Source organism: Salvelinus fontinalis, chromosome 13, assembly GCF_029448725.1.
Source record: "Salvelinus fontinalis isolate EN_2023a chromosome 13, ASM2944872v1, whole genome shotgun sequence".
Taxonomy (NCBI): Eukaryota; Metazoa; Chordata; class Actinopteri; order Salmoniformes; family Salmonidae; genus Salvelinus; species Salvelinus fontinalis.
The window spans coordinates 35,866,493-35,890,065 of record NC_074677.1 but is presented as its reverse complement, the minus strand read 5'-3'; the positions used below and the strand labels follow the sequence as shown (position 1 = coordinate 35,890,065).

At 40.8% G+C, this 23,573-nt stretch overlaps 1 protein-coding gene across 1 annotated transcript in view; it reads left to right on the top strand.

The window, feature by feature from the left end:
* Positions 1 to 11,321: 11,321 nt before the first annotated feature.
* The window catches only part of LOC129867837 (cell adhesion molecule DSCAML1-like), a 104,982-nt gene continuing 92,730 nt past the window's right edge, over positions 11,322 to 23,573 (top strand). The window contains exon 1 of the mRNA XM_055941324.1: positions 11,322 to 11,778. Coding sequence (XP_055797299.1) covers positions 11,592 to 11,778 — 187 coding nt within the window. The 5' untranslated portion in view covers positions 11,322 to 11,591. The remainder of the gene's footprint in view (positions 11,779 to 23,573) is intronic.

The window sequence follows — 23,573 nt, the reverse complement described above, 5'->3', positions numbered from 1 at the left end:
ACCTCAACCCAATTGAGATGGTTTAGGATGAATTGGAGTGAAGGAAAAGCAGCCAACATTTGCTCAGCATATGTGGGATTCCTTCAACACTGTTGGAAAAGCATTCCATGTGAAGATGGTTGAGAGAATGCCAAGAGTGGGCAAAGCTGTCATCAAGGCAAAAGGTGGCTACTTTGAAGAATCTCAAATATAAAATATATTTTTAATTGTTTAACACTTTTTTGGTTGCTACTTGATTCCATATGTGTTATTTCATAGTGTTGATGTCTTCACTATTGTTCTACAATGTAGAAAATTATAAAATAAAGAAAAACCCTTGAATGAGTTGGTGTGTCCAAACTTTTGACTGGTACTGAATTCTTGTGGGGACCAGAAGTAAACCAAAAAAATGTTGACCAACTGGGGACATATTTTTTGGCCCCACCAGTGGTGTAAAGTACTTAAGTAAAAATACTTTAAAGTAGTATTCAAGTAGTTTTTTTGGGTATCTGTACTTTACTTTACTATTTATATTTTTTACAACTTTTACTTCACTACATTACTAAAAATATATTGTACTTTTTACTCCATACATTTTCCCTGACATCCAAAAGTATATTATGAATGCTTAACAGGACAGGAAAAGGGTCCAATTTACACACTTATCAAGAGAACACATGGTCATCCCTACTGCCTCTATCTGGCAGACTCAAATTAAATTAATATATATAAGGAATTTGAAATGATTTATACTTTTACTTTTGATAGTTAACTATATTTTAGCAATTACATTTACTTTTGATACTTAAGTATATTTAGAACCAAATACTTGTAGACTTTTACTCAAGCAGTATTTTACTGGGTGACTTTCACTTTTACTTGAGTAACTTCCTACTAAGGTAGGTACCCTAGCAGCAGGTAGCCTAGTGGTTATAGCGTTGGGCCAGTAACTGAAAGGATGCTGGATCGAATCCCTGAGCTGACAAGGTAAAAGTCTGGCATTCTTCCCCTGAACAAGGCAGTTAACCCACTGTTCCCTGGTAGGCTGTCCTTGTAAATAAGAATTTCTTCTTAACTTACTTTCCAAGTTAAATAAATAACAAAAGTTATCTATACTTTACTCAAGTATGATGGGAACTTTTTCCATCACTTGTCCCCACAAGGTCAAAGGATATTTATAGGAATTTTAGTGTTAAGGATATAATTTAAGTTTAGGGTTGGAGTTAGGAGCTAGGGTTCGTTTTAGGGTTAGGAGCTAGGATTAGTGTTAAGGTTAGGTTTTTGGGGGAAGGTTAAGGTTCGGGTAATTGTTTAGGTTAGGTTTAGAGTTAGGGGTTAGGGAAAATAGGATTTTGGATGAGACTGAATTGTGTGTTCCCTCGTTAGTTATACGTGTGTGTGTGTGTGTGTGTGTGTGTGTGTGTGTGTGTGTGTGTGTGTGTGTGTGTGTGTGTGTGTGTGTGTGTGTGTGTGTGTGTGTGTGTGTGTGTGTGTGTGTGTGTGTGTGTGTGTGTGTGTGTGTGTGTGTGTGTGTGTGTGTGTGTGTGTGTGTGTGTGTGTGTGTGTGTGTGTGTGTGTGTGTGTGTGTGTGTGTGTGTGTGTGTGTAAAATATCACATTATACAAAAGAAACACAGAAAATTAATTTTTATTTTCTAAATGACCAAACATCCAAATGGTTTTCTCATTCCCAGAGAGTTGTTTGTCAGCTCGGTGACCTAGTCCTCTCCTCTTATCTCAGATGATATTGATGTGTTTTCACTGCTGTTACTGTGTCCTTCAAGGCTCAACCTCTGGTATCTGGCTATATTGTCTGTACAACTGCATCATGTTTAACCAATTGAAGAGTACATTCCCATTGTATCTTATCCTCATTCTCCAACCTTTAACTTTCCATTGGTGGCAATTACTAAACTAGTTCAAGTCCATTGGCCCGGAGACATTAGACAGATAATGTGTGTCATCTTATCATAGATGACCCAAACACAGATTTCTTCATTGTAATCATTGTGGTCTTAAAAGTTTAACTGAGAGTTTGACTGTGTTTCATGCATTTTCAAAGTCAACTTTAACACTGGTGTTTGACCCAAGCTATTAAACCCGGTGAACAGCGTGCCTTTGCCATCGGGCTTCTCAACCCCTGACTTCCAGTCTGATCACATGAGAAGATATCAAGATACCCTTAAATGACCTCTACCTCACATCAGATTAAAATGTAACTACTCACTCACCCAGAGCTAGGTAATGGAGCAATACTGTACTTCACATGACCCACACCTGCATGCTTTTTGAGATACTGTTCAAAATATAACAGTGAACAAAGTGTGTCAGAGAGTACAGACATGTGTTAGTGTTTAGTCTAGCCTGGATGTCTCTGTCTATCTGGGACTGGCTTTCAGAGAGTTTATCAATGATCTATTTACTCTATTTGCAGGATTGTTGATGACCTTGTCAGATAACAAGACAGAAGATCACTCTGACTATATGGCTATGCACTGTTGACCTGTTAATGTGACTGGTGTGTGTGTTTGTGTGTGCATGCGTGCGTGTCCGCTCATGTTTGTTTGTGCACGCGTGTATGTGTCTGCGTGCCCATGAATGCGCGGGAGAGAACAGAGTCAATGCTACATTTTTTTGCTGTTGTTGTAATAGCTCTACTTCACACTGCCTATCTCAGTAGATTCTCAACTCAGTCCAACTGCAGACCCTGACACACACACTATGGGTGGAGGTAAGACTGAATCCATTGTCTTCCATTTCTATCATTCCTTCAATTGATCCTGTTATACACTAAAGGAACATCAAGGATATCTATTTTATTGTCTGATTTTTTTATTCATTATGATTTCCTATTCATTATGATATTTTTGCATTTAGTTGCAGAAACTGTCATTCAACAATTGATACTTATTCTTCTTTTTAAATGTTCTTCAAGTATTAATTTTAATGGATGGTCTTTCCTTCTGCCTTTCCCTCAGAAACATCACATGACATCTCAGACTATGACTTTAACTATGGTAAGTGTAGAGTGTTTGATGGAATATGTGTTTAGTTAGTAATATGCATGTGGAAAATGAAGTTAGCTTGAATAATATAATGTGCTATGAATGAACGAATTAATGAAATAAATTGTATTTTCATGTCAAATCGCCAGTTGGCAACCAATCTCTTATGGGATTAATTGATACATGAACAAACATTACAATAATTCACTGTGGTAATTAAAGGATAATTCTTCTTCTGGTGTTCTCTGCATTGTGCGTCGCATAAAGAGTGAAAAACGTTAAGGTAAAAATCTATACATAATAGTAAATAAGGTTGTCCAAACAATAATTATATCCCTAGAGCAGTAAAATAATATACCTATACTACCGTTCAAAAGTTTGGGGTCACTTAGAAGTGTCCTTGTTTTTGAAAGAAAAGCAATTTTTTTGTCCATTAAAATAACATAAAATTGATCAGAAATACAGTGTAGACATTGTTAATGTTGTAAATGACTATTGTAGCTGGAAACGGCAGATTTTTATGGAATATCTACATAGGCGTACAGAGGCCCATTATCAGCAACAATCACTCCTGTGTTCCAATGGCACGTTGTGTTAGCTAATCCAAGTTGATCATTTTAAAAGTCTAATTGATCATTAGAAAACCCTTTTGCAAATATGTTAGCACAGCTGAAAACTGGTGTTCTGATTAAAGAAGCAATAAAACTGGCCTTTAGACTAGTTGAGTATCTGGAGCATCAGCATTTGTGGGTTTGATTACAGGCTCAAACTGGCCAGAAACAAAGAACCTTCTTCTGAAACTTGTCCGCCTGTTCTTGTTCTGAGAAATTAAGGCTATTCCATGCGAGAAATTGCCAAGAAACTGAAGATCTCGTACAACGCTGTGTACTACTCCCTTCACAGAAAGGTACGCAAACTGTCTCTAACCAGAGATGAAAGAGGAGTGCACAACTGAGCAAGAGGACAAGTACATTAGAGTGTCTAGTTTGAGAAACAGACACCTCACAAGTCCTCAACTGGCAGCTTCATTAAATAGTACCCGCCCGCAAAACACCGGTCTCAACGTCAACAGTGAAGAGGCGATTCCGGGATGCTGGCCTTCTAGGCAGAGTTGCAAAGAAAAAGCCATATCTCAGACTGGCCAATAAAGTCAAAAGATTAAGATGTGCAAAATAACACAGACACTGGACAGAGAAACTCTGTCGAAGGTCAGCATCCCGGAGTCGCCTCTTCACTGCTCCAAAACCGCCATAAAAAGACTGACTACGGTTTGCAACTGCACATGGGGACAAAGATTGTACTTTTTGGAGAAATGTCCTCTGGTCTGATGAAACAAAATAGAACTGTTTGGTCATAATGACCATCGTTATGTTTGGAGGAAAAAGGGGGAGGCTTGCAAACCGAAGAACACCATCCCAACCGTGAAGCACGGGGGTGGCAGCATCATGTTGTAGGGCACTTCACAAAATAGATGTCATCATGAGGGAGGAAAATTATGTGGATATATTGAAGCAACATCTCAAGACATCAGTCAGGAAGTTAAAGCTTGGTCTCAAATGGGTCTTCCAAATGAACAATGACCCCAAGCATACTTCCAAAGTTGTGGCAAAATGGCTTAAGGACAACAAAGTCAAGGTATTGGAGCGGCCATCACAAAGCCCTGACCTCAATCCTATAGAACATTTGTGGGCAGACCTTAAAAAGCGTGTGCGAGCAAGGAGGCCCACAAACCTGACACAGTTACACAAGCTCTGTCAGGAGGAATGGGCAAACTTCACCCAACTTATTGTGGAAGCTTGTGGAAGGCTACCGAAACATTTGGCCCAAGTTAAACAATTTAAAGGCAATTCTACCAAATACTAATTGAGTGTATGTAAACTTCTGACCCACTGGGAATGTGATGAAAGAAATAAAAGCTGAAATATATCATTCCCTCTACTATTTTTCTGACATTTCACATTCTTAAAATAAAGTGGTGATCCTAACTGACCTAAAACAGGACATTTTTACTAGGATTAAATGTCAGGAATTGTGAAAAACTGAGTTTAAATGTATTTGGCTAAGGTGTATGTAAACTTCCGACTTCAACTGTACACACAAACCATTTACCACATAGAAGAAAAATATTTTTACAATTTAATTATAGGTAGCCCTTTTTCTTTTATTCCAGGCTTTATCTAAATATTCCACAAACAGAAATACACAATGGACAAAAAAAACATTTCAGTTTCTCCTCATCACTCAGCCACAATGCCAGGGTATATCTGCTGTGCTTTCTGGAATAAGAGCAAGCATATATCGTGATAGAAATGGCAATAGAGGATAAAATGAGTTTTGTTCTCTATTTCTTCGAGGTCACAATAGTTACGTAGTCTTTCCTCTTCCATTTCACCACAGTGAGTTATTTGTGTCTGATTTCCTCACAGACTATCCCTTACTTAGAAGAGGAGGGCTCATCTTTGCTGCTGTGTTCTTCTGCCTGGGTATCGCTATCATCTTCAGTGAGTAGTATCCTCCAGGCCAAAGACGTGTCAGGAACAAGCCTAGAACATGCCTATACCAAAATGTGTAATTTCCTCTAATAAGGATACAATGGAACTGTAAAGAAGCCTTTGTGAAGTAGCTGTTGAATTATGTATTAAGTGATTCACAAGCATTTGGGAGACTGTTGGTTTAGTGAACAATCTAATTGGAAAAGTGCTGTCGTTCTGCATTTAAAATGACATTTCTGAAGGGGAGATGGAGAAATATTAAAGCTGTTCAGTGGGCCGGTTATGATGTGTAAGCTTTGTCTGTTTTCACTGTGAGTGTCTGACTGTGTTCCTCTGTGTTGACACAGGTAAGAAGCTCAGCTGTTGGAAGGGTCATGCAAAGTAAGAAAATAAAAATGGTTGAACTCATCAGTGCTAAAACAGGAAACATTCAATTAAACATTGAACATGAAAAAAAACCACCTCCCGTACAAGTGTTTCACACATACAGTATAAACATACACACATTGTCTTACACTCGGTCCGTGGTTCGATGGTTTGTCTTGTTTTTGTCTTGTTTACAGGCCTGTGAACACCTCTGAACCTTGAAACAAGGTAATGTAATGGTGTATTGAATGAGACAATCAGACCAACATAGCCTATATAATAGGCTTTAAAGTTTAGACACATTATACCCTGACTGGTCATGTGAGCTATTATCAATGTCTAAATGTGTTCTTTTATTTTTTGTTCCAGACATTCACCAGAGACAGCCATGATTGGACCCAGGGACATCCCTATGACATCAATACCTTGGCAAGATGAGGGATCACTATATATTTGTATTTTACTAATGGAGGAATAATATGAAGAGTGATGTGTGGTGACTGTCACATTACAATAATATAAAATTAGCGTTAATAAACATTTTTTGCCATTGTTTTTTTCTTTGGTGATGCTGAGGATTGAGGCAAGGTCAATCCAAGTGATCTAGGCCTACTCCAGAATGGTATTTAGCCCTCTGGACACATAATACTGGTCCTCCATTCAGCATATGGTTTATTTATCCATTTCAACCAGAGCAATGGATATTGGTGGACAAACAACAATTATGGTCCAGGTGCAATAGAGATTTCAAACACAGGGTGGCAGCAATAACGCATTAATTCAAACGGATTGTCTCAAAGAGGCTCTCTCAGGTACCAAGGCTAGGCACTGACACCAAATAGAAACTCCAAGCTGGTCAATGCCAGTCCCAAGAAGCAAATTATGCATATTCCAAATTGTTATAAAACATTCTAAATTTAAATTAGTCACATGGATGGTCTGTGTCAGGATCTGTTGCAATGAGTTGGTAAAATTGCAAATCACAACGAACAAATCTAAATTGAAAACATTCAAATAACTCTCCCCTCCCCCACTCCTTTCACAAGAAGGCTAGAGACTCGACCTGAGACAGGTAGACACAGTGGCGTTTGAATCATTTTGACATTTTCTTTAAAAAGCAACCAATTTTGGCCACATCTCTACAACTGACTAGCCTAGCTGTATTGATATTGGCTATCCCACTTCAACCCATAGAGGGGTTCCATTTGAATGCATTGGGAAGAAGACTATTTGCCTATTCTGTTAAGCAACATTTGGCCTAGTAACAGCTATTCTGTGAAGCAACATTTGGCCCAGTAACAGCGATTCTGTTAAGCAACATTTGGCCTAGTAACTGCTATTCTGTTAAGCAACATTTGGCCTAGTAACAGCTATTCTGTTAAGCAACATTTGGCCTAGTAACAGCTATGCTGTTGAGCAACATTTGGCCTAGTAACTGCTATACTGTTGAGCAACATTTGGCCTAGTAACTGCTATACTGTTGAGCAACATTTGACCTAGTAACTGCTATACTGTTGAGCAACATTTGGCCTAGTAACAGCTATACTGTTGAGCAACATTTGGCCTAGTAACAGCTATACTGTTGAGCAACATTTGGCCTAGTAACTGCTATACTGTTGAGCAACATTTGGCCTAGTAACTGCTATACTGTTGAGCAACATTTGGCCTAGTAACTGCTATACTGTTGAGCAACATTTGGCCTAGTAACTGCTATTTTGTTGAGCAACATTTGGCCTAGTAACTGCTATTTTGTTGAGCAACATTTGGCCTAGTAACAGCTTGTCTAATTTCAGGGATTTATATATAAGGTCACCATTTCATATAAAGCAAATTTGCAAACCTTAACCATATAGCAGATTTTGTTTGGGAAGAAATGTAACTGAAGTCCGGTTAAGTGAGTTATTGGGAAAACATGATTTGTTTTAACTTTAGGTCTATAGAGTGTATTATATCCATACTAACCTGAAGTAGCAGACATAAAAGAAAAGCCTGAAATGAGATACCTTACATGCTGGTCATGAGAACAGAAAAAAAACTATCGGGGAGATTCTCTTCTGCACTGTTCAACCAATCCAGTAAATGTGGAGGAGATAACTCGCCTTGTTAACTCTGAGGTATATGTTAACGTCCAAAACCAGAAGACCTGTCACAGGCTCTCTTCCCATTTCCCCTGAAAACCGGAATATCCTGTTGTTGGGAAAATCCTGTTGAGAACTCGGCAGAGGCTATGCCCATACTGATTCATTGATGATGTTGCTGTATAGTGTAGGCCTGCTAAACCTTGTTCACCAGACACTTCCGCACACATGAGATTAGGCCTACTGTATGTGACGGTGTGGCAGTTTGTGGAGCAGAGGTAGAGGACACTAGACATAGATAGGAGAATCTGGTTAGATGAGGTGGGATAAAGTTGAACGATTAATCTCCCTGCCAGATGTTAGTAGAGTGTAGCTTCGGGTCTGTTGTTATTGTCAGGTATAGGATGAGGTGAAGATTATATAGAGACTGATGTACAGTTGAAGTCGGAAGTTTACATACACCTTAGCCAAATACATTTAAACTCTGTTTATCACAATTCCTGACATTTAATCAGAGTACAAATTCTGTGTTTTAGGTCAGTTAGGATCACCACTTTATTTTAAGAATGTGAAATGTCAGAATAATAGTAGAGAGAATTATTTATTTCAGCTTTTATTTCTTTCATCACATTCCCAGTGGGTCAGAAGTTTACATACACTCAATTAGTATTTGTTAGAATTGCCTTTAAATTCTTTAACTTGGGTCAAACGTTTCAGGTAGCCTTCCACAAGCTTCCCACAATAAGTTGGGTGAATTTTGGCTCATTCCTCCTGACAGAGCTGGTGTAACTGAATCAGGTTTGTGGGCCTCTTTGCTCGCACACGCTTTTTCAGTTCTGCCAACAAATGTTCTATAGGATTTTTGTGATGGCCACTCCAATACCTTGACTTTGTTGTCCTTATGCCATTTTGCCACAACTTTGGAAGTATGCTTGGGGTCATTGTCCATTTGGAAGACCCATTTGCGACCAAGCTTTAACTTCCTGACTGATGTCTTGAGATGTTGCTTCAATATATCCACATAATTTTCCTCCCTCATGATGACATCTATTTTGTGAAGTGCACCAGTCCCTCCTGCAGCAAAGCACCCCCACAACATGATGCTGCCACCCACGTGCTTCACGTTTGGGATGGTGTTCTTCGGCTTGCAAGCGTCCCCCTTTTTCCTCCAAACATAACAATGGTCATTATGGCCAAACAGTTCTATTTTTGTTTCATCAGACCAAAGGACATTTCTCCAAAAGTACAATCTTTGTCCCCATGTGCAGTTGAAAACCGTAGTCTGACTTTTTTATGCCGGTTTTGGAGCAGTAGCTTCTTCCTTGCTAAGCGGCCTTTCAGGTTATGTCGATATTGGACTAGTTTTACTGTGGATATAGATAATTTTGTACCTGTTTCCTCCAGCATCTTCACAAGGTCCTTTGCTGTTGTTCTGGGATTGATTTGCACTTTTCGCACCAAAGTACGTTCACCTCTAGGAGACAGAACACGTCTCCTTCCTGAGCGGTATGACGGCTGCGTAGTCCCATGGTGTTTATACTTGCGTACTATTGTTTGTACAGATGGACGTGGTACCTTCATGTGTTTGGAAATTGCTCTCAAGGATGAACCAGACTTGTGGAGATCTACACATTTTTTCCTGAGGTCTTGGCTGATTTCTTTTGATTTGATTTTCCCATGATGTCAAGCAAAGAGGCACTGAGCTTGAAGGTAGGCCTTGAAATACACCCACAGGTACACCTCAAATTGACTCAAATTATGTCAATAAGCCTATCAGAAGCTTCTAAAGCCATTACATAATTTTCTGGAATTTTCCAAGCTGTTTAAAGGCACAGTCAACTTCTGACCAACTGGAATTGTGATACAGTGAATTATAACTGAAATAATATGTCTGTAAACAATTGTTGGAAAAATGACTTGTGTCATGCACAAAGTAGATGTCCTAACCGACTTGCCAAAACTATAGTTTGTTCACAACAAATTTGTGGAGTGGTTGAAAAACAAGTTTAAATGACTCCAACCTAAGTGTATGTAAACTTCCAACTTCAACTGTAGGTGTGGAAAAAGCAGGCCACAGCAACGATGGCCGCTCCCAGTGCAGACAGGCTTATGGGACAGGCTGACAAAGCATATTCATCAGTGAGACTGCTCTGTGCTCGGCTAATTATTCTTGAGTAAATAAGTCATCATGGAGCTGATAAAACACACACTCTCTCTCTCTCCCTCTGTGAGGAATATACTCTGTGAGGCACAGTCAGTCACACACACACACATTTTGTAACACTTTTATTACATGTCAGATCACACACACACACACTCTCATTTTCACACATGCGCCTGCACACACACAGACACAGCTCCAGTTGTAGGCATGCACCTTACTGCACCTCCTCTGCACCTGTATTCATTTCAACAGAGAACATAACATGAGGTTTCCAGTCCAACCCTGAGTGGGGGTCATTGGCCACTGAGCCTACTTAGACTGGAGTGTCCTTCATTGGTCATCTGTGATTATGAGCATATTGGTCCTACAATGGCAAGAGTTCAGTGTAATCAATAATTTGGATACATTTTTTTTAACCTTTATTTAACTAAGCGAAGTTAGTTAAGAACTGTCTAACATGGACGATGCTGGGCCAATTGTGTGCCACCCTATGGGACCACCCAATCACGGCTGGTTGTGATACAGCCTGGAATCTAACCAGAGTGTCTGTAGTGACACCTCTAGCATTGAGATGCAGTGCCTTAGACCGGTGCCACTCGGGAGCCCATATATAAGCAAGTCCATATATGGGGTCGGGGTGATATGGTGAAAAACAAAAAACAAAATAATAAAAATGTAGGCTATTGGTCTGTGTGTAAACGTTCCGTTGGCTCACCCAAACAGAGGACAGCAAACCCTGATCTCAAGAGGGATCTTTCAAGTCTCTCCATCTCTCTCTTGCTCTCTATCTCTCTCTTCCTCTCTCACACACGCTCTCTCTCTCTCTGTTTATGTGTGTGTGTGTGTGTGTGTGTGTGTGTGTGTGTGTGTGTGTGTGTGTGTGTGTGTGTGTGTGTGTGTGTGTGTGTGTGTGTGTGTGTGTGTGTGTGTGTGTGTGTGTGAGCGCGCTGGAGAAAGAGCCGTACACATGCATGCATTTGTGCGCGTACTCCGTTGTCGGTGAGAGGAAAGAGAAGAAAGAAGTGCTTTCAATTTAAGTCACTAATGCGACTCATTAGTCATATATCCAGCAATATATCCAGCAATATATCCAGCAATCCCTCAGCGACTGAGTGAATCCACAAATAAACACACAAGTAATATTGTTGATTATAGGGATTTGGTCTCCAATGGTATCTGGAGAAGATCCATCCATAGCCCGAGAAACAGGTAGTTTAGTCCGTGTGGCACACAGGTGGGCGCGCTCACCTGCGTGTCAGAGTCTGACAGCAGACATCCACCTGTCGTCGTCAAACCGGTGCACCCTCCCTCCTTTCCATTGATAAATGACCGAATGTCCACTCCTCAACTCAACTCAACCCTCGGCCGGCTCAGCGGTTCAATTTGACGCGTAACCATCGTTCCACGGTGTCTCATGAGAGTACGGAGGGAGGCTTCGCGTGTATGATAGTCACATCGAGGGGAGGGGACGTGGGCGGGTCTCCTTTGGCGCTTCTCATTTCCCCGCGATGGTTATCTGGGCAGCAGGGCTGGAGAGACCGCCGGGGAGCATAGTCGCCAGTCCAGCACGGAGACTCGCCTGGCCAAAGACTGCGCCGCACACTCGCCAGGATTGCCAAACATTCCTGAAAAATATACCTGCTATTTATGGCATGTGGCTTGTAACTTTACTCCTGCTGTACTCTCTCCAGGAAGGTAAGAAACACTGTTTTCATTTATTATCTTTTTAAATTAAATCCAGTGAGTGTCTCACTTATTCTATCCTGATTAAAATCCGTACTGCAATATGTACCAATAATTGTAAAGAAACAACAGGAAAAAATAACTGAATTGATGTAGCCTATCAATGGAATCCATGAAATTAGGAGAGATCGGATTTGAAAAGGGTGTAAATGACTTTGTCTACAAAATCCATATTATTGTAACGGTGCAGGTAGAGGTGTTTTAGGTGTGAAGTAGCCTACATTTTTTGTTGATTGCTGTGTGGCGGTGTGCACGGGTCCATGATGCCGCAGATGGTGCTGATAGCACGGTTTGTTTTCGCATTATACCAGCGAGAGTTATGAATATGTAAAATGGCTGGATAGGAAGAACGAACGAGGTGGGAGAGAGAGAGAAATGAAGAAAATGCTTGAAATGCCTGATTTGTCGACTTTTTGAGCGGTCAAAACTTGAATGTGCACTGGCACATGCAGTGCGAAGTACGAAGTAATCTATGCTTATCATTTATTTCATTGTTAATCTTTTTTTAAATATAATTTGCTGTGATTATTTGACTTATTGTTGTCGTTTTGTGGGTCTGTCTGTGAATGTGTTTTTGCGCTTGGCTAGGACACAGCCGTAATGTTCTGGAGGGGTGCTGTGGGGATTTTTGGGAGGTGATTTGGATGAGATTTTTGGCAAGAGTCCCTGTCTGGCGATGAGTAGGCTAGTTGCCATGTTGAAAAATGAAGTAACAAATGAAGAGCTTCTTCCACATAAATGATGCTCCCAAATTAATTACCACATAATGAAAATACAATTACACTTTTCAAAATGTCCTCTTTTATTTTGTGGACATTATGAGTCAAATCTTGGTTAGACCTATATGATTTCTCTTATAAAGTGTTTTCTGTTTTGAAGGGGAAAATCCTTGTTCAACATGGCTGAAAATCCCCGACCCTATTACCATTGCTGATCTCCCTTGCTACTACAGTGTATTATAATAATTCTGAACAAATCTGCGTTGAAAATAACACAGAAACTAAACAGCATCTCTGTCCTTTGTTGAGCCTGCCTGTTTTAAGTTATGTATGTATGTTTATGAGTTATGATTTCATAAATTAGCCAGGAGGATGATCAGATAGGTTTTCTCTTATGACGCCATATGTAGGCCTAACAGACATTTGTTAATACTGGAAGGGCAAACTCATATAGCCTAGATACATACTTACATTGGCGCTTACTTCTATTTAGGCTGTTTCGTGTTAATAATTGTTTAATGACATATCAGCCTATAATTTTGGAGAAATAAGTTCTGTGCATATGAGCGTTGAAATTTCGTATTTTCATAAATGGGTCTATTTACATTGAAGCATTTGGATGTCTCTCTGAATGCATAGCAATTAAAATGAAAAAAATAAGGTGTAGGCACAAATGATCTCAGACCAGCATCTAATAGTCTTTTAAAGCTATTTAATTCGATGTAATTTATTAGACCAAAGAAGGCCCCAGATGCGTGGGTGGATGTAGACAAGCCCAGGCGTGTTTCCCTCTAATAGCCCACCTGAACCCTGGCTGCTGTGTGTGCGCGCGCGTGCGTGTGTGTTTGTGAAAGGGGGGACACCCCTCCCTCTCTGCCTTGCGTTGGGCCTGTTTGCTGTGAAGTTGCGATTTCAATGTGGTTATAATTTCATTGTAACAATATATTGTGTGCATTTTTTATTGTTAAATGGTTCACTTTAATATTTTGTAAACATCATATTTTAGTTGAATATTCTATTCCATTTTCAACGCAAATACACCAAATTCAATGGGCAAGCTAATTATTCACAGCGACAAATTGTTCAATTACGTAAATCAAAGAAAATAAATAAAAGAAGAGACACTCAAACCTATTTTAGTCAAAATGGCAGTAAAAATCATTAGTATTAATTTGCTAGATCTTTAAGTGTTGCAAATCGCTCAATCTTTTTTAGGCCTACAACCAATGTCGCTAAATGAAATAGCATATTTTTACGACCATTAGCGCTATATTTCATTACGGAAGATGGACATTAGACAATTTTGTCAATACGGAATTCATTTGAATGGATTTTTATAATCAGACTACATTATTTTTTTAAATACAAATTATGGTAATCTAACACTGATACACAGATTTGTATTTATGATTACCTAGAATGATGATCAATTAATGATGTTAGCATTTCAGAAACGCTATATTTGATGTAGAATATTTTGTAATTTCATTGTCATTTTTAGGATGTATAGGTCTATTGAAAAAATATGAATTATGAAATTAAAATGAAATAAATATAATCAAATTGTCCCCTCAATTGCATTTGGAAACTGAATTGAATAAATCAAAATATATGTTGTCATAAGGCATTCCCTCCCTCGTCATAAACTCCAACTGTCACCCTCTACCCCTCCCTCCCGCTCCTGCCCCCTCCCTCATATAAAATAGAAATATGCAAAATTGGTCTCTCTCTATTTTAGCCCAAATCCCCAGCTGCCTTCTCCCCACAGCTGCGCAATTAGCGCTGGGATCTGCCGTATCACCCAATGACAGAGCAGCAAAGCAGGTCACAGGACAGAAGCGTGCCAAGATAATTGCCCATACTCCCTGCTCTTATTTTTCGAATCGAATATGTTCATAAATCCCTTTTTTATGCAATAATACTGCAATAATAAAATGCACAGCCCTTTTCGTAAACTTAGCATAGGCCTACTCCCACTTAATTTTAACGTGAAGGGTCAGATTGTATTCTTATAAACACAAACAAACATTGTCATATCTCGATTATTTATTAGTGTAATTTAGATTAATTCTGACTCATTGAGTCGGTGCTGGTTGCCCTGGGTTCAATAAGGAGTCAAATAGTCTTAACCTACTCGTAAAAAGGTAAAAAGGCCTACTGTTAGAATGTTTTGTTTATTATTGTTTTCGTTTTGAGCCCAAATAAACCTTCAAACCTCCCTCCCGTAAAAAAATCATCCCACAAACTTTTTCAATGGACTTCATGTGGGTACAAAACTATTTCTATGTCCTTGGCCGGAGTTGCCCTTGCCTCTAGTAAGGAACTCGAAAGGTGCGTTTTACCTCGGTGTAGTGTTGATTAGGTCTACCTATTTAATAATGTTGTCAGATGTACAGTAGGCTGAACGTTACTGCTGCTGGTGTAAAAGTGGTGCGTTGCAGTGGTGAGGCTGGCAGGGGAGCGCAGGGGATTTCAGAGCGCGCGGAGAGGAGCCATGGAACTTTCAGCGATAGGATCATGTCATATCGTCATGGCACATCGTACCTAACCCTTACATTAACCGTCTTAAATTTTAACTTCAATGGGGTGACGTCAAAGTTGGACGTCCCAAGGATCCCCTTTGCGTTTCCCATTTGCTTTTCTATTCGTCTGTCTCTCCACATCCTATCGCTCTTCTCTCAACCCATCCTTATAACGCATCGTACCAGAATGGGATAAAGTATCTCGGCAAAAATGCATTAGATTATTTAAATGGATAACGAATATTTTGGAAAAACAGGAATATGAAACATGCGTTATGAACAACAGGTGAGGTGTCTAAGTTGATAGTCTTTTATCACCTCTGTTCTTCATGTATTTGAGGGAATTTTAATGCTAGAACTCGGCTAGCAGGTGGTTGTTTTTGTCTAAGGTATGTTCTCTCTCTCGCTCTTTCACTCACTCTCAATTAGTCGCTCACTCACTCACACACTCACCCTCCCGCTCTCTCCCTCATCACTAGGCAGAATTAAAGGATGGGGGAGGGGCGGTTTTATGCAGACTGTGCTGGGACTTGTGATCCACAGATTTGATATTCACATTAAGAGAGAAACTGGCTGCTTTGATGTGAGGGGGAACGGGTCCATGGGGACTGCTGAAGAAGCACACTTTTCACTGACGCAGCATGGGCCTGGGGGGCGTATTGGGTGTACAGAAAGAAGGGGGGGCAAAACCCATGCCTTGATGAGATGTAACCCCCAACAACCCCCCAGCCCAGCACTCGCTCACTCCTCCCCACCCCACACCAACCACCTTATCCCAGACCCCTAAGGATTGTTCATAAGCTTACACCCAGGGCTGACTCTAGCCTTTTGGGGGCCCTAAGCGAGATTTGGTTGGGGGGCCCACCACCTAACTGCAAAACATTTTAGTGGCCCCTCTCTTGATGGCGGAGTGAAACATTTATGTTTTTAAAGTACATTTCCTGAAATTCTACACATTTTGCCATGAGTTGGAGATAATTTTTTCAACATTTTATAACAAATTTAAGGCCAGGCAGCACAGGCTAAAATACATTTTTGATTCTACCAATCCATTTTGAGATTTGTTGGTATTTTGGTCCATTAATATTCGTTTTTTCAAAAAGTAAACATAAACATTTAAAAAACTTGGTTTAAATGAATATTTTCTTTAGTTTATCACACTACGTCATCAACATTTGTATGAATTTTAACCACTTTAAAATGTATGTATTTATGAAGTGTAAATGTATACACCAAAAGTGTTTTATTTAAGTCTACATTCAACAGGTAAATGTTGATTGTGATAGGATTAAGAGAAACACAAATCCATATTAAGGTGTGGTGCCTGGCCTTTTTTTTGCCATGGGGCAGAGAGAAGATTTTTGCAGTTTTACACCTTATTTCTTTCAATTCTACCCATTTTGCCATGGGGTGTAGAGATTTTTTTAGCAGTTTGAAACACCCACAAGAGTGGAAATTCACTTTTTTTTGCAGCTGATAGACGATGCTCATAGCTTACCCATGATGTTACACCACGATTTAAGTAAATAAGTCATAGTTTTAGTCAAAGTATAATATATTTGGGGATGAAGTGGTACCTTTGGATATTTTCTGTGCCAATGCCGTGTGTTTCCCCTATGATATGAAGTGATAATACTTTTCAGTCTATGTTTCTTTTCAGGGCTGGGTTTTATTTGAATGGTACCACCCACTAGCATGGTATTGTTTATTCATCAGAAACTTCTGCAAAGTTCTTCCTGTTTGTGAGTCGCAACTTAGCTGAGCAATATAATATATCATCTTTCACTTAGCCAAGCAACTTTTCACACTAGCCTACACTTGGCTGCCTGAGTAATGGAGTAAATTCAAATAGGGGTGCAAACACATGTTTTTACACCACTTTTACCAGCAAATTATCATAATCCATTGGATAATTTGTCAAGTTTCACTTATAGTTTATCTAGTTTGTCCCCAAAAAAATATGACAATTTTATAAATGGTAAAATTGTGTGTGATATGATTGCATTTTGGAACCCCGCTCCCCCTGTCGCCCCAAGATGAATGGTTTTGGCCACGCTCCACTGCTTGGATTGGTGCAGGTAGAAATCACAAGTGTTTATCCTATAATGAAAAAACACCCGCAAAAGAAAATAGATAAACCCACAAACGTTTTTCTATTTTGTGCTGTTGTAACATTTGTATTGGGGTTTCGTGTCCAATGTGCTCATGGTATTGTTACATATCAGTGGCGGCGTGCATCATGAGTCATTGTAGCCTATCATTTCAATTCACCTAGCTGTCAGAACCATGGCATGAGCACGGGCTGACTTGGCATTGCTGTAGCACAGCCTACCATGTAGAAAAAGCGCATTCTGTAGTCCAAACCGTTCAATAGTTAGGCTATCAATATTACCAGAGCTTAATCTCCTTTGTATTTCTATGGCAGATTCCCGGACGCAATTTATGGAAGATGCCAAAACTTTGGATATAACAATAATTGGCAAAGTCAAAGATACTGATTACCCATATCCATCTGTGTCGAAGTTTTCCCTAAATGCTTATGACAAATCCAGCTCCAGAACCAGCCATAGCCTAGCCAGCTGGCTAATCTTCTGAGTACTATGTAGCAACAAGATTCAACATTAGCTAGCTATATAAGGTTAGCATAATAGCTAGCTACACTGACAGCTGTCAGTGCCCTACTTGTTGTTATTTCTCCACTCCACGTGGAAATCACCACAATGTTCCCACCCCCAATTCGTGAATATGTATTAGCAGCAGGGGTTGGAACCAAAATTATTTTCCAATGGTTTCATTCTGAACAGAACCACATTCGTTACACTGTTCTGACCAGTAAAATAAAGTTCTGAACCCGTTTGAAAACATTTAAAAAAAAGTGTATATCGTTCCTTTTTTCACCTTTGAAATCAACAGGTTTTTACATTAAGCTCATTAAATGACTTCACCAATTGGATAGACCTGGCAAGCTAGTTGTTTATGTACATGATGAACAGACACGTGTAGCCTATGGCGCAAGATGTAGGTGTGGAGAAAGCGAGAGAGGGGTGAGGAGGAGGATTGAAGTACTGGGCATGTTGTTATGACATGCATTATCTGAATTAGGTATACAGAACTATACCTAGGAGGAGCGGCTTCTTTGAAGGAACTTTTAATGTTCTTTGAGCTAGCTAGCTAGCAAGCTTGTGTGTGCAGAGTGGCACCAGAATCAAAAACACATCTTATCTTTTTGTAGTTAATAAATCCAGTGTGGAATGTGATAACTAGGTCTATAGTATCCTTAACTAGCATTGAAAAAGTGAATCCATTCTTCTCTGGCCAATTAAAAAAGATGAATCATGCTTGTAAAGGCCTGGTGTGTAATGTCCGTACAGTAGCCTATCGTAGCATTCGGAGGTGGAGGGGAAGGTAGCCTAAACACACACAAACACTGGCAAAGATTTTAATCTTGCAGGCAGACACTGGAATAAGTTTCTAAGTGACAGAGTGAGGATTTGCATAGGCGCTTTGTTGCGTTTCTTTTTTGTGGGACAAAGAAAAATGTCTGGAACGTAAAATAACGTTATTAACCGGTTCTCGTGCTTTTTCTAGTTTATTTTCTAGTTTTCGGTTCTGTTCCCTGAACTGGTACCAACCCCTGATTAGCAGCCTGCTTCATTCTTCGGAGGTGGAACCTAAACGAGAATTTCCACTATAGGAATTACCCCTAGCGGCCACTTATGCCTGGAGCCGGCCCTGTTTACACCTACCTCCATCTCCCTGTCTCTCCTTTTTCATTTTTATGTACTTACCCTCCCCCTGCTCCTCACACACACACACGCACACGCACACGCACACGCACACGCACGCACGCACACACACACACACACACACACACACACACACACACACACACACACACACACACACACACACACACACACACACACACACACACACACACACATACGCGCAAGCAAGCAGACACAGAGACACACACACACAGGAAAATATTTGATTCGCTCAGTTCTAAATGCAAACACGTTGGCACACAACTTCAAAAGTCTCCGTGAGACTCACCAAGATCTGAGATAGCTAGCATTCGGAAGGTTAGAGATGGATAGATGGAGGGAACGGAGGGGAATGAAGAGCACAGGGAGATGGAGGGAAGGAAAGGAGGAAGTGGAGTTTCAGTCTGGCTGAAAATGATCCTACGTCTGTCTCCATGGGAAGAGGCGCTCCATGATGTGTGACAGAGAGAAAGAGAGGAGGATGGGGGTTGCAAGAGAGCATTGATGTGTATGCACATGAGCAGAGGGTTAAAGAGAGAATGAGGGAGAGATGGAGAAAAGGGGGGGAAGATGGAGAAGAGAAGAAGGTGTTATGCATTTGGTTGGGTTCAGGGAGTGAGGGTGTGAGAGTTTGTGTATTAAGGGGGTGAGGGTGGTGGAAATGTTGGCATTTGTTTACCAGCTCATCAGTGTGTGTATCGTGTTTAACACCCAATACGATTGTGTGTGTGTGTGTATTTGTGTGTGTGGAGTGCATGTGTCTGTGTGTGTGTGTGGAGTGAGTGGCGTAGGCCAGCTGCATTATGCATAATGAAGTATTGCATAGGCAATGGCTTCTGCATCTCGACATACATATTCATGTCTCGTTCTCTAGCAGGCTGCATAAAATAGTGTCTCAGTGTGTTCTGCGCACACTCACTCCTGCAGCCAGTTAACCAGCCAACCAGGGCTCAGCTCTACCAGCACTATTAGCAGGCTCCAATGCACTGCAATGAAAACACCCCACAATAAATAAGGGGAGGTGGATGTTTCGCTGTCTATCTTTTCGATTGTTTTTCCTCATCGTGTTTTCTTAGCGATTTTGGACTGAACTTCCAGCTCGACAGGTCAACACTTATACTTTGGACTGAATTTGACTGAAAGGGCATTGGTTGATGTGTTAGCATGACATAGTACAGTAATAAGCTGACAGTCAATGCACATTCAAATGGGATACTAGAATGTTTTGGCTGTATGATTGGTTCCATCCAGACTAGTTTGTCTTAAAAGCAGTCACTGATTCCACAAGATGGAGTTGGCCATTTTAGCCACTGGTTGACTCTTTGGTTTCTCCTCCCATTGACTTGGATGGAACATGGAAGTCACTCGCACCAAGTTCACCCACTCCAAATACACATAAAATGTATTCACACTACATTCACATGTCGTATGTTGTACATCTTTTTTTAGTCACATGTCAGTGCCACCATGGCAACCCCTCTTTCACCTCCCAGTTTGACTGTATCCTAAGTGCTGCTCAGAACATGTGTGTCTGTGTGTTTGTCATGCGTCTGTGTGTTTGTTGTGTGTATGTGTGTTTGTCGTGTGTGTGTGGTGTTTGTGTGTCTGTTTCTGACAGCCTTTGAGTGTGTGTTTGTCGTGTGTGTGTGGTGTTTGTGTGTCTGTTTCTGACAGCCTTTGAGTGTGTGTTTGTTGTGTGTGTGGTGTGTGTGTGTCTGTTTCTGACAGCTTTTGAGTGTGTGTTTGTTGTGTGTGTGGTGTGTGTGTGTCTGTTTCTGACAGCTTTTGAGTGCCACTCCACCCTGCCCAGTACAGTACCCTCTGCCCCCCCCCAGCCTCCTCACCCCCCAGGCCCCTAATCTAAAGAGATGTGGTCCTGCTTCCCAGCCCCCCCCCCAGCTCCCCTAAGCTCTCAGGGTGACCCCCAGCCTTTAGCCCCCTTCCACCCCACTTTAGTCCTGTCCCCCCATTGGGAGATTATAGATATTGCAATCTTTAATATGGGCTTTATGCTCGAGGGCCATTATCAGTAATCTGCAAGGGGGTGGGGGAGAATGTCTGACCTGGATTCAGTAGCCCACCATCGGATGGACGGCTAGAGTTCATATTTACCATCTCTAGCATGCTGCCCTCAGTTGACATAACATCATTATCCAGAGGAGCTGAACTTACTCTAGGTTTAATGTATAGACTGTCTATGGTGCTGATCTTACTGTAGGGTTAATGTATAGACTGTCTATGGTGCTGATCTTACTGTAGGGTTAATGTATAGACTGTCTATGGTGCTGGTCTTACTGTAGGGTTAATGTATAGACTGTCTATGGTGCTGATCTTACTGTAGGGTTAATGTATAGACTGTCTATGGTGCTGGTCTTACTGTAGGGTTAATGTATAGACTGTATATAGTGCTGATCTTACTGTAGGGTTAATGTATAGACTGTCTATGGTGCTGGTCTTACTGTAGGGTTAATGTATAGACTGTATATGGTGCTGGTCTTACTGTAGGGTTAATGTATAGACTGTCTATGGTGCTGGTCTTACTGTAGTGTTAATGTATAGACTGTCTATGGTGCTGATCTTACTGTAGGGTTAATGTATAGACTGTCTATGGTGCTGGTCTTACTGTAGGGTTAATGTATAGACTGTCTATGGTGCTGATCTTACTGTAGGGTTAATCTATAGCCTCTGTCCATGGTGCTGATCTTACTGTAGGGTTAATGTATAGACTGTCTATAGTGCTGATCTTACTGTAGGGTTAATGTATAGACTGTCTATGGTGCTGATCTTACTGTAGGGTTAATGTATAGCCTCTATAATGGTGCTGATCTTACTGTAGGGTTAATGTATAGCCTCTGTCCATGGTGCTGATCTTACTGTAGGGTTAATGTATAGTCTCTATCATGGTGCTGATCTTACTGTAGGGTTAATGTATAGCCTTTATAATGGTGCTGATCTTACTGTAGGGTTAATGTATAGCCTGTCTATGGTGCTGATCTTACTGTAGGGTTAATCTATAGCCTCTATCATCGTGCTGATCTTACTGTAGGGTTAATGTATAGCCTCTGTCCATGGTGCTGATCTTACTGTATGGTTAATGTATAGCCTCTATAATGGTGCTGATCTTACTGTAGGGTTAATCTATAGCCTCTATCATCGTGCTGATCTTACTGTAGGGTTCATGTATAGCCTCTATAATGGTGCTGATCTTACTGTAGGGTTAATGTATAGCCTCTGTCCATGGTGCTGATCTTACTGTAGGGTTAATGTATAGCCTGTCTATGGTGCTGATCTTACTGTAGGGTTAATGTATAGCCTCTGTCCGTGGTGCTGATCTTACTGTAGGGTTAATGTATATTCTCTGTCCATGGTGCTGATTCCGTGAGAAAACGCTTCATGGTTTGATGTGTTGTTATCACCACCATCTGAATCTACACATGTAAATAGTCTGTCTGTCAACAACACAAGGTAAATACTTGCGTACACAAATGGACATTTAATGAGCCCGTGAACTAATATCCATTTCAGGCAGAAGATGTGGCATATTACCTGTAAAAAATGTAAGGCACTGAGCCCCTTTCAAACAGCCCCTTATTTACCACTTTCTTGCAGGTATACCCCTTTTATACATATCAGTGGTTAACTGGCACATTGGGAGGGGTGGGGGTGTTGTTAACCCATGGGTGGATGTTTGAATTTAAAATTAGGGAGGTGTTAAACAATGGAAGTGTTGATGAATTTACCTGCAGAAAAAGCAGAGAACCATTCACACAGTACCGATAGCTGTATTTTGGTTACAGGTTCTGTGAAAATGCAGGAGTCATGACTAGGTCTTTAGGTGGGGTTTAATGTACAATGTTTTTTACCCCTTACCACTTTCAGATGTACCAACAGCTGGTATAAAGAAGCAGGCGTGGTAAATTAGTGGGATTTTGTCTGTGTATGAAAGGGATATACAGTATGTGTTTACTAGAAGGGTACTAGAGAGCCTGGTGCAGATGTTTGGACAGTGGTGTCGGAGGGGCTGGACAGTGGTGTCGGAGGGGCTGGACAGTGGTATTGGAGGGGCTGGACAGTGGTGTCGGAGGTGCTGGACAATAGAGAGTCTCCAGCTAGATGTGAATTAGGCATGTTCCTTGTGGGGTGATTTCTCGTATCTCTGAAGCTCCATTAGAGTTACATTTTGGCTACAGATCATTTTGCTTCATTCATACGTATGCTATTTATCATGGTTAGATGAATGAGTTGAACTCTGTGTGCTGAGCTGAACCTGAAAGCTTATACAGAATGGGAGTTAGAGAAAATGTGTGTATTACATATTTGGGGGGGCAGGGCGACACATCTGTCCATCTATGACAGGGTCATTTCTCTCTCTTCTAATCTTCCCCTCCTTGACCCTAAATGTGGGGACCTCCCTTTCTCTCTCTGCTGGGGTTGTGTGTCCCTAATCTGAGTACACAGGAGGAACACTACTGGTGTGTGTGTGTGGTGTGTATACGTGTGTGTTAAATATGAAAGGAGATTAAACCGATTTAACTCTGCGTCTGGCATACAAATTCCAATCACATAACTTAACTGTGTGTTTTCTCTGCGAGTGTGTGTGTGTGTCTGTGTGTGTGTGTGTGTGTGTGTGTGTGTGTGTGTGTGTGTGTGTGTGTGTGTGTGTGTGTGTGTGTGTGTGTGTGTGTGTGTGTGTGTGTGTGTGTGTGTGTGTGTGTGTGTGTGTGTGTGAAGGTAGAGGC